This window comes from Pipistrellus kuhlii, unplaced genomic scaffold, assembly GCF_014108245.1.
Source record: "Pipistrellus kuhlii isolate mPipKuh1 unplaced genomic scaffold, mPipKuh1.p scaffold_m20_p_44, whole genome shotgun sequence".
NCBI classification, from domain to species: Eukaryota; Metazoa; Chordata; class Mammalia; order Chiroptera; family Vespertilionidae; genus Pipistrellus; species Pipistrellus kuhlii.
In genome coordinates, this window is record NW_023425545.1 from 1,396,892 (window position 1) to 1,410,588 (window position 13,697).

At 67.9% G+C, this 13,697-nt stretch overlaps 1 protein-coding gene across 1 annotated transcript in view; it reads left to right on the plus strand.

The window, feature by feature from the left end:
* The first annotated feature begins 2,759 nt into the window (after positions 1-2,759).
* SEPTIN9 (septin 9) overlaps positions 2,760-13,697 on the plus strand; it is a 106,560-nt gene continuing 95,622 nt past the window's right edge. The window contains exon 1 of the mRNA XM_045572147.1: positions 2,760-2,790. Coding sequence (XP_045428103.1) covers positions 2,775-2,790 — 16 coding nt within the window. The 5' untranslated portion in view covers positions 2,760-2,774. The remainder of the gene's footprint in view (positions 2,791-13,697) is intronic.

Sequence of the window (13,697 nt, forward strand, 5' to 3'; positions counted from 1 at the left end):
GCCGAAACCGGTTTGGCTCAGTGGTAGAGCGTCGGCCTGCGGACTGACAGGTCCCGGGTTCGATTCCAGTCAAGGGCATGTACATTGGTTGCAGGCACATCCCCGGTGGGGGGTGTGCAGGAGGCAGCTGGTCGATGTTTCTCTCTCATCAACGTTTCTAGCTCTCTATTCCTCTCCCTTCCTTTCTGTTAAAAAAAAAAAAATCAATAAAATATATTTTAAAAAAATAAAAAATAAAATCTTTTTAGAACCTCATCCAGAAGCCTTTAAAATGTTAACAGACTTAAACATATATATATATATATTTCAGAGAGGAAGGGGGTGGGAGAGAAACATCAGTGATGAGAGAGAATCATGGACCAGCTGCCTCCTGCACGGCCCACAGCCCGGGCACATGCCCTGACCGGGAATTGAACCATGACCTCCTGGTTCACAGACCGATGCTCAGCCACGGAGCCCGCTGGCCGGGCTGCCCAGACTTTTTGGGGGCAGTTTCAGGTTTACAGTCCCCATGTGCACCCCCTACCCCCCCCGTTCCCCGCCTCATTGCCAGGCGGAACCTGTTACAGCTGAGGAGCCACTGCCCGGGGTGTGTGTGGGCATCAGGCTTCGCTCTGGGCGACCACGTTCTGTGACAAAGGCCCAGGGGCGTGTCCGCCATTGCAGTGGCATCGGTCGCTGCTCTGCCTAAGCCCTCGGAGCTGCACGGCCCACGCCACCCCTCCCCGCTCCTGGCCACCAGGTCTGCCTTGTGGACAAAAAAGGGGCCACGCACTGGCCCGGACACGCTTGAGGGAGGCCCAGGTGCCCCCCAGGGCGGCCTGAGCACCAGCATTCCTTCCCAAAGCGGTCACTGTGGGCGGGCACGTCCCAGGCCGGCCGCTTCCCCCACAAAGGTCAGCCTTCGCCGTTGGAATGGCCCGTTGTCTGGTGTCTCAGATAACATGCCTTCGAAATGTCGCAGACCCTCCTTCCCATGCCGGAGGCACACACCGGGCACCGGAGCCGGGGTGAGACCACGCCGCCCTCCTCCCTCCTCCCGTCTCCGTCCTCTCCTCCCTCCTCCCGTCTCCGGGTGCTGGTGTCCGCGTCCACTGTCCCGCACCCACCGACAGGGCCACCCACACCGGCACCAGAGGGCCCGGCTCCGGTCCCTCTCCGCAGAGGGGTGAGCCCCGGGCACCGCCCACCGGCCGACAACCTGCCCCTTCGCCGGATTCCTGGAAGGTGGTCGGGTGTGGGAACCGCAGGCATGAGCCTGAGGGCCGATCATGCTCAGCGGCCGGAACCAGAGCACAGCTGGGCCCGTGTGTGTGTGTGTGTGTGTGTGTCCGTGTGTGTGTGTGTGTACAGGGTGTGTGTGCGTGGGGGTATGTGTGGCTATCCCAGAAGCCAGGCACAGCTGCTCACAACTCATCTGCCCTCCCAGGCCTGTGGCTGCTCCATGCCGACCCCTCTCCTCCCCCAGCCTCTGACTGGTCCCCAGATAAGGTTTGGGGGCTCCACTCTGGCCCAGTAGCTCCAGCCATGGGGGAGGTGACTGGCCCGCTGCTCCTTTGGGGGCTGTGGCTGGCAGATTTCTTAACGGGGCTGGAGGAGGACCCACAGACCAGCTGAGCCGCGTGTGCCTCTGCTCCCACCTCACAGGTTCCCAGCCTGGAGAGGGGCAGGGACGGTTTTGGTGTTATTATTTTCTGGGTCCCGTGCTGTTTGGGGTGGAGGGCAGGGGAGGGGAGCTGTGTACGGCTGGTGTGTGCCCACGGAGTCAGGGCTCCACAGCCTTCCTCTGGGGAGTGCCCACCCTGTGACACCCACCTCCCCGGCCTGGCCCCGCCTCCCGGGCACCTCGGCTCCGGCACCCGCAATGGACCGGACAAAACCCGCCTTCTCCTCCGTCCACACAGCGCGCTTGGTGGGCTTCTGTGAGACGCACGCAGAATTCTGCTGCCCCCGCTGCCTTATCCGCGTGGGAAACACGCGAGTCCGCATGTCTGCGCTTCTCGGTGGAGACACCGCACACGGCGGCGGGCGTAGCGGGCACCGAGCGTACAGGGCAGCGGGCGCACACGGCAGCGGGCACCGGGCGCACAGGGCGGCGGGCGCACACGGCAGCGGGCACCGGGCGCAGCGGGCACCGGGCGCACAGGGCGGCGGGCGCACACGGCAGCGGGCACCGGGCGCACAGGGCGGCGGGCGCACACGGCAGCGGGCACCGGGCGCAGCGGGCACCGGGCGCACAGGGCGGCGGGCGCACACGGCGGCGGGCACCGGACGCAGCGGGCACCGGGCGCAGCGCGGACGCCGCGGCTTCTCAGCCGGAGCAAAGAGGACCCCGCCCCACGCGCCCTATCCCAGGAGCGGCCCGGCCGGGCTCCTGGAGGAGTGGACGGCGCTGCCCGGACCGCCGGGAGGTCCCCGGGCTGTGCCCCCCGGGCTGTGCCCGCTCCGCCCCGGCCTCCAAAGGGGGCGGCAGCGGCGCCCCCGGCCCCAGGATGGACGTGGCCCGGCCCTTCAGGTCCGGGCACCTCCGCCTGGACGCGCAGGGCGCGGGGCCAGGGGCGGGGGGCGGGGCGGGCGCAGCGGGCGGCGGGGCGGGGCGGGGCGGGGCGGGCACCTCCGCGGGGCGGGGCGGGCGGGGCGGGGCGGGCGGGGCGGGCGGGAAGGGGCGGTCGGTCGGGGCCGCCCCCTCCTCCGTCCCGCCCCCGGGCCGCGGGGATCGCGCCGGGAGCCGCTGGGACCGGCCTGGGAGCCAGGGCTGCGCACCCGGAGGAGCCATGAGGAGGTTCTCAGGTGCGGCGGGAGGGGACCCGCCACCTGCGGGCGCGCGGTCCGGGGTGCGGGGTGCGGGGTGCGGGGGTGCGGGGTGCGGGGTGCGGGGGTCCGATCTCCCCTCCGGGACCTTAGGCGCCGGCCAGGGACGCAGCCTGCCCGTCGGGGTGACCGCTCCCCCCGCACTGGGTGAGCGCTCCGGGTCTCCCCAGCGCGGGGCGGGGGCGGGGGCGCCCTCTGGCCTTGGCCTTGGGTCCCTGTTGCTGTCACCAGTCACTGCCCGCTGTGGCCCCTGCACCGCGCGCGCGTGTTGTGTGCATGTATGTATGTGTATATATGTGCGGTGTGTGCATGTATGTGCATGTATGTGTATGCATGTGTGCATGTGTGTGTGGTGTGTATGTGGTGTGTGGTGTGTGCGCGCGTGTGGTGTAAGTGTGTGTGCGTGTGTGTAGGGGTGGCTGAGGGAGGACTGTCGGGGTCAGCCTCCTCTGGAGTTTGGGGCTGCATCCTTCTAGTCAGTTCCTCTCCCCAAACGGGGACCGTGCCCACAGCACCTGGGTTGGCACCCGGTCCCTCTGGGCGGTGGGTCTGAAGGTGGGGCCTGCGGGCTCCCCTAACCGCTCAGGCCGCCCCCCCCCCACTTCTCGGAGATCCGCCCGCAGCCAGGCCCCCCTCAGGGCAGGCACAGGCGCCTCAGGGTCCTGACCCCACCCCAGGGTGTCTCCGCATTGACTTCTAGGCACGGGGACCGGAGGGCGGGGGACAGAAGCACTGACGTCAGAGACACCTGGGTTGGTTGCAGGGCTCCTACTGGGCCCCCTGACCCCCCTGGCACCTGCCACCCGGTGCCGCCCTTGGCCGGGAGTCGAACCCGAGACGCTTGGGTCCGAGCACTGATGCTCTAACCACTGAGCAACCCATCAGGGCTCTCTCTTCGTCTTCTCTGTGTGGCTTTCCTCTGAGGGGCCAGGCGGGTCCTGTGTCCGCTCAGTGGACAAATAATAAACACCCCCCCCACGTGCCCTGCAGACGCCACGCCCCCCCTCCAGCTGTGCGGGCGGCGGTTCCTGCCGGGACCGTGGATTAACTTACTGACAGGAGGACGGGCCCTGGGAGTGCCTGGTCCCCGAGCGGGGTCCTCAGGGCGCCCCTAAAATACCCTGGGCCAGTGGCTTCACATTTCAACCTTCGCCCCATCGCCGACAGCGTGGCCCTCAGACCGCCCTGAACACAGCTCTGTCCCAGCCCGGGGCGCACTGGTGCGAGGGGGGGGCTTCCAGGTGGCGGGGGCTGGGGTTTGGCGCCTGCCTCCCCCCCCCCCCGGTGCTGCCCTCCCTCCCCTCCCCGGTGCTGCCCTCCCTCCCCGGCGTGCCCCGGACACCTGAGATGGTTGTGGCATTGCCGCCGGGCGGCCCCTTCTTGCCCGTGGCTCCCCACGCTTCACCCCCTGCTGGACAGCGGGGCCATCGCCCCCCAGGTCATAGGCCTGGGACGCGGGCTCCACCTTCCCCTCTGCACCCCTCCCCCGGGGCGGAAGGAAAAAGTGAGCTTTCTCGGCGGCTGGACCGGGCGTTTATGGGGTGAGCAGGGCCACCTCTTGACGGGCAGCTCCCGGCCCCAGTGTTTACCCACAGGCGGGGGGGGGGCGGGCTGGGAGCCGGCCAGTGGGGGCTCCTGGCAGGGGGCCAGGGCGCAGGGCGGGGGGGGGGCGGGCTGGCAGGGGGCCAGGGCGCAGGGCGGGCCGGAGCGGGTGGCCGAGCACCCTCCGTCTGAGCTGCTCCGTTCTCTGCGGGGCCGTCCAATGCCGGACACGGTGTCACCGTCAGATCGATCCCTACAAGCACCCAGGCGGGAACCCCAGGGCCTCTGCTGGCGCCTGGGCTGGCGGGCTCCTGCCGGGACCTGTTCGGGCTCCAGACCGAGCGGCACAGTCACCGTCCTCCGGAGCGGGCTCGGCCCGCGGACTCTGAAAGGAGGGGAGCGTTAAGAATACCAGTTTGGGGTCCCAGGGCCTGGGCCTGTGCACGCTCACCGGACGCGCCCGGGACGGCAGGCGCCCCAGGGCTGGCGCAGCCTCGCTGCAGAGCAGACACCGGGCGGCCCTCACACCCTCCCCGAGGGGGGCCCGGGCTGCAGATGCCCGAGGAGGAGCTGGGCCGGATGGGAGGCTCAGAGGCCGGCGGATGGACCTGGGCCGTGAGGCGGGGGGCATGCTGAGTGGGGGAGGATAAAAAGGGTCTTTTCGGGCGCCACAAAGGGAAGCCCTGCCCCAGCCGGTGTGGCTCAGTGGATAGAGCGTTGGCCCTCGGCCTGGAGGGTCTCGGTTCAGTTCCCATTGGGGGCATGGGCCTGGGCTGCAGGTTCCCTGGGGCTGGGTGAGGCGGGTGCAGGAGCCACACAAGCGAGGTGTCTCTCTGCCTCTCCCCCTCCCTGCCGCTCTCTCCCGAAACCAGCGGGAGAGTGTCCGGGTGAGGGTGCACAAAAAGCAGACACAGCCCCCGGAGGCCGGACGGGCCGTGGACCGCAGGGGGTGCTGGGAGGCTCTGCCGGAGCGCCGATTGGCCCGGCTTCCTGGACGCCTTCCCTGCCGTCCCACGGCCCGCGGACAGAGGCCGCAGCTCCTGGCTGCCCGCAGGGCACTTTCCGCGGCTCATTTGTGGCTGATTTGGTGCGAGCATTAAATGAATTCACACACAAAACGCTTAGAAGGGCCTCTGCACCCTCACCCTCGGCCCGAAGTGGCCAGGGTGCGGGGCCAGGGGCAGCCCTTCCTGCACCCCCACCCCTGCTGGTCGGGGGCAGGAGTGGGGCCCTGGCTTCTCCCCCAGCCCTTCGCCGTGGGGGGCTGCAGGCTGGACCCCTCCGGTTCCGGGTGTCCTGAGTCCGGCGTGTGTCGCTGTCGGTGCTGGACCCCTGACTCCCACTGACCCCAGGCCTGAGCCCCAGAAATGGGGACACGGGATTGGCCCGCGTGTGCATGTATGTTACTGATGGCAGAGAGGAAGGGAGAGGGGGGAGAGAGAGAATCATCAGGGATGAGAGAGAACCATGGACTGGCTGCCTCCTGCACACCCCACAATGGGGGTGGAGCCCACAACCCAGGCCTGTGCCCAGACGGGGAATCCAACTGTGTGACCTCCTGGTTCATAGGTCGACGCTCAACCATTGAGCCACCCGGCCAGGCTGTTCTGAGATTGCTTGTGGCTCTCAGGTTCCTGGCTGCCTAAGGTTACAGAGCTCTGTGCTGTGGTGACCGCCCCCCCTCCCCCTCCCCCGCCCCGGGCCCAGGGCCCGGCTGGAGGCTGCACCTGGGAAGGTGTCCCTCTCCCTCCTCCCCCAGGCGCTCCGGAGCAGACTGAGGGGAAGGAAGAGGGACTTCGGGGGAGCTGCCCCCCAACACCCGCCAGCGGAAGCAGGGTTCTTCCTCTTCTCCGCCCCCCCCCTCCCAGTCCCTTCCGCTGCCTCTGTGTTCTCATGCCCGCGGGCTCATGCCCAGGGTCATGGCCTTGTGGACCCCAGGCCCCCCAATCCTGGGAGAGCTGGCTGAGCTGCTTTCTGCCCCCCCCCCCCCGTAGCCAGGTGCAGAGCAGGGAGGCACCCCCAGACCAGCCACCTGCCCCTCTGCACTTCCCAGGGGGTTCTGAGCCCAGTGCCAGCCTCTGGCCCCGCGCCTGAGTGAGAGCCAGCCACCAGCGTGGGTCCCAGCTGGGCCAGGGGCGGGGGGAGTCCAGGGGGAAGTGGGGCGACCACGTGCAGTGGGTGTCAGCGGAGGACACCTCCTCGGTGCCCCGGGGCCCCCAGCAGCAGCAGGGAGCCCCCCTCTCCCTGACGGTCCCCGGGGCGCCCCTCTCAGGCTCCGGCCTCTCGGACCGGTTTGCCAGGGGCAGTTTGCTTAAGATGGACCGGATACGGGGGCTCAGGGCACGGAGGGGGGCTGGGGCCGGCCGGGAGCCGGGAGCCAGAGTGGGTGCTGGTGGCCGAGGGGAGGGGAGGGCCGCAGAGCCAGCGGCCTGGGGGCACTGGGCTGAGCGGGCCTTATCTCCGGGGCCAGGCTCCTTCCGCTGCCGGCTCCCCGGAGCTCTGCTCCCCGTGGCCTCTCGGAAGCCGGAACAAGGGCGCTTTGTTCGGCCGAACCTGACCTGGTTCTCCCGGGCGAGCGGGCTGCGGCGACCGGACCGGCAGGAGGAGCCGAGCGGCCGCGTAAGACGATCCCGGCCCGGCCTCGGTGCCCTCCGCCCGGCAGGAATGCCGCCCGGGCTCCGAGGAGGAGGCGGTGAGGCCCAGCCGCCTGTGTGTCCGGAGAGGAGCCTGCGTGGCCACTTGGTGCCACGTGGGCCCGGCTTCCCAGGGGCCCTGGCAGCTCCAGGAACCTGAGAGCCAGGGCAGGCAGACGAGGGTGGGGCGGGGGCGAGGAGGGCTGGGGGGGCCTCAGTCTCACCCCCAACCTCAGAGAATATGGCCCCGCCCTCCTGCCCGGGGTGGGGAGGGGACAGGCGGGAGCCGTCTTTCCCGATGGACGGTGGGGGAGGGGGCCCTGCCCTCGTTCTGGACCCTGGAGAGGTCCCCCCACCCCCACCGGTCCAGGGTGCCACGAGACCTAGGCTTCGGCTGGGACCCTGGGCCGCCATGGCGGCCGTGCCGGGCACCTGTCCCTCCAGGCCGGCGTGCCGGGCAGCGGTGGCTGTGCCGTCGGAGGCTCCGGGAGCGGTTTCCGGGAGGGCGGGCGGCGGGGCGGGCAGGACGCCGCGGGCTTGGCCCCCAGAGGCCTCTGACCCACGTCCCCGCCAGCCCGGCCTCCGGTTCCCACCGGATCCCAGCGGGAGCCGGACCGCCGAAACCCGAGAGCCGCCGGGAAGTGGGTTAAACCCAAGCCCTGTTATCTCCTGACCCTGCAGGGCGGGGCACCGGGCGGGCCGGGGAGGGGCAGACTCAGCCGCAGGGTCCAGCATGTCAGGGTGGGGTCAGGGTGCGAGGGAGGCGGCCGGTGGGGACAGAGGCCTGGCAGACCGGGCGAAGGGGGTGGATTTCTTGTCGGCATCACCACGCTGCCGCCTGCGCGCTGGGGCGCCCGGAGTGAGTCAGCCGGCCTGCGCCCTCCTGGCCCGGGGCTGAGGCCCGCCTCGTTCTCTCCGGAGGGAAGCGGCGAACCCTGCGCACCTGTCCCTCCCTCCCCTCTGGCGTAGCTTTTGCTGTTCGTGTTGTCCGAGACTGAAGGCCCAGCGACGCGGACAGGAAGTGAACAGTCACCACGGGCTGCGGGCGCTGCCGGGACGTGTCTCCACAGGCACCGTCCCCGGATTACCTGCGGCCGCGCCGCGCTTTCAGAGCTGCCGTCCCCATAGCAACCCTTTTATTTTCTGTTAATCCTCCCCAGAGGATATTGTTTTCCCCTGTTGGTTTTTTAAAAATATATATTTTTTATTGATTTCAGAAAGAAAGAGGGAGAAAGAGTTAGAAACATCAATGATGAGGGTGAATCACCGATCGGTTGCCTCCTGCACGCCCCTTTCTGGGGATCCAGCCCGCAACCTGGGTGTGTGCCCTTGACAGGAATCGAACCTGGGATCCTTCAGTCCGCAGGCCTATTCGCTGAGCAAAACTAGCTAGGGCTCCCCTATTGATTTTTAAAAATACACACATATATATATTTTACTGATTTCAGAAAGAAAAGGAGAGGGAGAGAGAGATAGGAACATGCTTCCTGGTTCATGGGTTGATGCTCAGCCCTGAGTCACACCGGCCGGGCCCCACTGATTTTTAGAGAATGGGAGGGAGGGGAGGAGGGAGAGACCTGGATTGGTTGCCTCCCATGTGCACCCACCGGGCGCTGGGATCAAACCTGCCCTGGACAGGAGTGGAACCTGAGAGCCGGAGCAGGCAGACGCACAGAAACCGTTTTCAGTCGCTCTGCACGTGAAACCAGCCTCCCGCGGGGACTCCAGGGTTAAAGCATGCACGGCTCTTTGGAGCGGCTGTCCCTGAGTGGGCCTAACCGTCCTCTTACCAGCTGACCGTGGCCTCTGCCTGCTGCCGAGGCCCGTGACCCGAGTCGGGCTGCTGGGCTGCGGTTCAGGAGCCGGGCTCCGGCTGTGGGAAGGGGCTGCTTGGCCCCGGGGTTCCTCCAGCCATCGTTTGTGCTCCCTTTCCCAGCATTCCTGGGATTGCCCCGACCAGACACAAGTTCTCCTGCGAGTCTTGTGAAGAGGTTTAAGGAACAGAAAATGCCACTTGCGCCCTAGCCGGTGTGGCTCAGTGGATAGAGCATCGGCCTGCGGACTGAAGGGTCCCAGGTTTGATTCCGGCTGAGGGCACATGCCTGGGCTACGGGCTCAATCCCCAGTAGAGGGTGAGAAGGAGGCAGCTGGCAGCCGATCAATGATTCTCTCATCATTGATGTTTCTATCTCTCCATCTCCCTTTCTTCCTCTCTGAAACCAATAAAAATATATTAAAAAAAGAAAAGAAAAGAAAATGCCACTTGCCCTGATTTTCCACCTGCTTACCGCCATGGAGACGTCCCAGGCTGTCCTTGGCAGGGGGAGGCCAGCCCCCGGCCTGAGGCCTGGCCCTCTCCCTGGCTGGCGGGCGGGGCCCAGACCCCGAGGAAGTCTCACTCCCAGAGTCCAGGTCCAGAGTCACCGGATGGGATCACAGCCTCAGGAAGACAGGCCTGCTGCGGGGACCTCCAGGCAGACGGGGAGGGACCGGCTCCCTGCGGCCCCTGCGAGGCCTCCCGGCTCCCGCCGATCACAGGAGAGCCGGACGGGATGCCCTCCGCTTAGACGTGCCCTTTGTTTGTCTGAAATGCAGGCTTCACTGGCTCAGCTTTTACCTGGGACCCAGCGCCCAGGGGCCCACCTGGTGACGAGGGGGCTCTGTCCGTGCTCGCTCAGCACCTCGCTCAGCACCTCGCTCAGCACCTCGCTCAGCACCTCGCTCAGCACGGCTGTCACGAGAGGGACTAGCCCAGCTGGGGGGGGGGGTTCTCCACGTGCAGGAGCCCTGGCACTTCCTTCTGTGGGCGGGGCCTGGCACCCCTATGGGCGGGGCCTGCCAACTCCTTATGGGCGGGGCCTGGCACCCTGTGGGCGGGGCCTGGTACCTCTCCTGTGGGCGGGGCCTGTCACCAAGCGGGCGGGACCCTGTGGGCGGGCTCCCTGCAGGGCTGTGAGAGCCCCAGGAGAGGGGCCTGGTCCTGTGGGTGCCCCTGGTCCCCGCTCCTGGAACGGAGCTCGATGCTCAGTAACCATTTCCGTGAACTGCTTTTTGTCGATGAGGAAACGCAGGCTCAGGCCTAGAGCTCGTCCTCCCCAGGACCCCGAGGCGCCTGAGGCGGATTTGCCTCCCGATCGTCACTCCACACACAGCTCTGGCCCAGGACCTGGTGCTGCCCCAGCCTCAGCTTCCGGCCCTGCAGCTGGCCCCCAACCCCGACCCTGACCCCAGCCCTGACCCCGGCCCTGACCCTGACCCTGACCCTGACCCCGGCCCCAACCTGAACCCAAACAGAGGCCAAGGGTGCTGCCCAGCCAGCGGCCCGCTCTGGGTGGCATTTGTGTTGGGCACCTGTTCCTCTCACGGCTGGCGGGCCGGGTGCAGCCCCGCCCTTGGCAGAGGAGTGGCAGGTCGGGGGTCGGAGGCGGGACTGGAACCCTGGCTTCCAGGCCCAGGCTTTGCCCGGAACTGCTTGCTGCAGGAGTCTGTTCCCACGGCCAAGGGTTCCGCTGGGTGGAACAGTCCGCCCACTGCCGGCCTTGCGGGGGGAAGGGTGCCCTACCCTGGGGGCGGGCTTGGGGCATCTCAGGAGGGGCTGTCCACCTCCCCAGTGCACCCCCACAGCCCCCAGTGCACCCCCTCAGGCCCCAGGGCACCCCCTCAGGCCCCAGTGCACCCCCACAGCTCCCAATGCACCCCCACTGCCCCCCCACAGCCCCCAGTGCACCCCCACAGCCCCCAGTGCACCCCACAGCCCCCAGTGCACCCCCTCAGGCCCCAGTGCACCCCCACAGCTCCCAATGCACCCCCACAGCCCCCAGTGCACCCCCACAGCCCCCAGTGCATCCACAGGGAGCAAAGGCCAGGGGCAGAGTGGGAACAGAAGGAGGCTTATCTTCCATCGGCCCCTCTGAAGATAAGGCTGGAATTCACTCCGCACACCCACCCAGCCCTTGACTTTGATTCAGCCCTGCACCCTCCCGGGAGCGGAACCCGCTGGGAGGAGGGGAGGGTGTGTCCTGGGGGCCCCATCCAGGGCTCCCAGGGGAGCGGAGAGAAGTGGGTCCTGAATGGCTTCTGCGGACCAGCTCCTGCAGAGCGGGGTTTGTGCGGAGTTTGAGGGGCCTCTTCCTCTTCCTCACAGCTCCCGGGGGACAAAGGGGACTCTGACCTGCCCACTGTCCAGCCCATCGTTGTTGGTGCAGAGCCATGGTGTGTGTGTGCGAGAGTGTGTGTGTGTGTGTGTGAGAGAGAGAGTATGTGTGTGTGTGTGTGTGTGTGAGAGTATGTGTGAGTGTGAGAGTGATAGTATGTGTGTGTGTGAGAATGTGTGTGTGTGTGAGAGCATGTGTATATGTGTGTGACAGTGTGTGTGTGACAATGTGTGTGTGTTAGTGTGTGTGAGATCTCCCTTAGGGACGGGCTAACCCCTGCTCTGTCCTCTCCTCGGGTTAAGGGTCTGGGCTGTGTGAGCCCCGAGGGGGTGGGGCAGTGGGTGGCGCTGACAGTGGTGCTGCCCCGTGGGCCCAGGCTCGGGGCCTGGCCACACCGATGACAACACCTAGCTGGGCCCCCTGAGCCCTCTCAGCTCGGGACTCCTCAGCTTCCACAGGAACAGCGTGTGGACAGGGAGAAGGAAGAGGCCTCCACGCCTCTGGTCCTGTCTCCTGGCCCGGCTCCCCGAATTACACACCCAGGGGGAGCCGGGCCACGGGCCACGCCTGTCCGCTGAGCCTGGGGGCTGTGCCTGGGGGGGCTGTATCCAGGGGGGCTGTATGCAGGGGGCCTGAGCCTGGGGGGGGGCTGTGCCTGGGGGGGGCTGTATGCAGGGGGGCGGTATGCAGGGGGGCTGTGCCTGGGGGGGCTGTATCCAGGGGGGCTGTATGCAGGGGGGCTGAGCCTGGGGGGGGGCTGTATGCAGTGGGGCTGTGCCTGGGGGGGGTTGTATCCAGGGGGGCTGTATGCAGTGGGGCTGTGCCTGGGGGGGTTGTATCCAGGGGGGCTGTATGCAGGGGGCCTGAGCCTGGGGGGCTGTGCCTGGGGGGGGTTTCATCCAGGGGGGCTGTATGCAGGGGGGCTGAGCCTGGGGGGGCTGTGCCTGGGGGGGTTGTATCCAGGGGGGCTGTATGCAGGGGGCCTGAGCCTGGGGGGGCTGTGCCTGGGGGGGTTGTATCCAGGGGGGCTGTATGCAGGGGGGCTGAGCCTGGGGGCTGTGCCTGGGGGGGGCTGTTCTGGTAGAACTGTGCCTGGTGGTTGGGGTGATGCGAATGTTTTATTGGAAACCACATGACAATGAGTACTCGGCTGCACCTACTGAGCTGAGGTGTCTGGAGGGTTTGCAGCAGCCCCCCCCCCCGCCCCCCCGGCCCCGCTGGGCCTGGGCCGAGGCCGCACAGCCCCGTGGGGGGGAGTGTGACTCCTGGCCGGGCTCTGGGGAGGCCAGCGTGCTGGGGGCAGGCCCTCGGCCCCCCGGCCCCCTTCGTTAGCGGGGAGCGTGCCCGCACCGCCCTGTGCCGGCTCGGGACCTGGGAGAAGAAGCTGTAGATAGAGTGGGAACCGCGGTCCCGTCGGCTGGGGAGATGGGAGCCCAGCGCAGGCGTGGGGGTCAGGTGCCCGGCGTGCCTCCGCCCAGGCCAGGGCGCCCGGTGGGCAGCGGCCGGCAGCGGCCGGAGGGACGGCCCCGGGCGCCCGGCTGTGCCCGGGCGGCTGTCCTCCGTGCGGTTTCCATCGGCCTCGGCGTTGGCACAGCTGTGAGCCTGGCACCCGCTCCCCGGACAGCTGCCCCCAGGCTGGTGGTGTGGAGTGGGTTGGGTGAGCCCTCGAGGGTCCCCACGCCGGGGGGTGGCAGGTGGACGGGACACGGTGGGGCTGGACGCCCGCCGCCTCCGGCCGCCGCTCAGGCCCACGCCGCCCGCTCGGCCGGCGCCGGGCTGTGAGCAGTAGCACCCCCAGGCCTGGGCATCCGTCCCCAGGGTGGGCCCCGCTGCCGCTCCGGAACCTTCTCGCCCCGTCGGTGTCGGTCTCGTCCGGGGCTGTGTGTGCGATGAATGAGTGCGGGGATGGAGGGATGAGTGCGGGGAGGGATGAGTGCGGGGATGGAGGGATGAGTGCGGGGAGGCATGAGTGCGGGAGGGATGAGTGAGGGGATGGAGGGATGAGTGCGGGGAGGGATGAGTGCGGGGAGGGAGGGATGAGTGCGGGAGGGATGAGTGAGGGGATGGAGGGATGAGTGCGGGGAGGGATGAGTGCGGGAGGGATGAGTGAGGGGATGGAGGGATGAGTGCGGGGAGGGATGAGTGCGGGAGGGATGAGTGCGGGGATGGAGGGATGAGTGCGGGAGGGATGAGTGCGGGAGGGATGAGTGCGGGGAGGGATGAGTGCGGGGATGGAGGGATGAGTGCAGGGAGGGATGAGTGCGGGGATGGAGGGATGAGTGCGGGAGGGATGAGTGCGGGGATGGAGGGATGAGTGCGGGGAGGGATGAGTGCGGGGATGGAGGGATGAGTGCGGGGGGGATGAGTGGGGGGGAGGGATGAGTGCGGGGATGGAGGGATGAGTGCGGGGATGGAGGGATGAGTGCGGGGAGGGAGGGATGAGTTCGGGGAGGGATGAGTGCGGGGAGGGAGGGATGAGTGCGGGGATGGAGGGATGAGTGCGGGGAGGGATGAGTGCGGGGAGGGATGAGTGCGGGAGGGATGAGTGCGGGGAGGG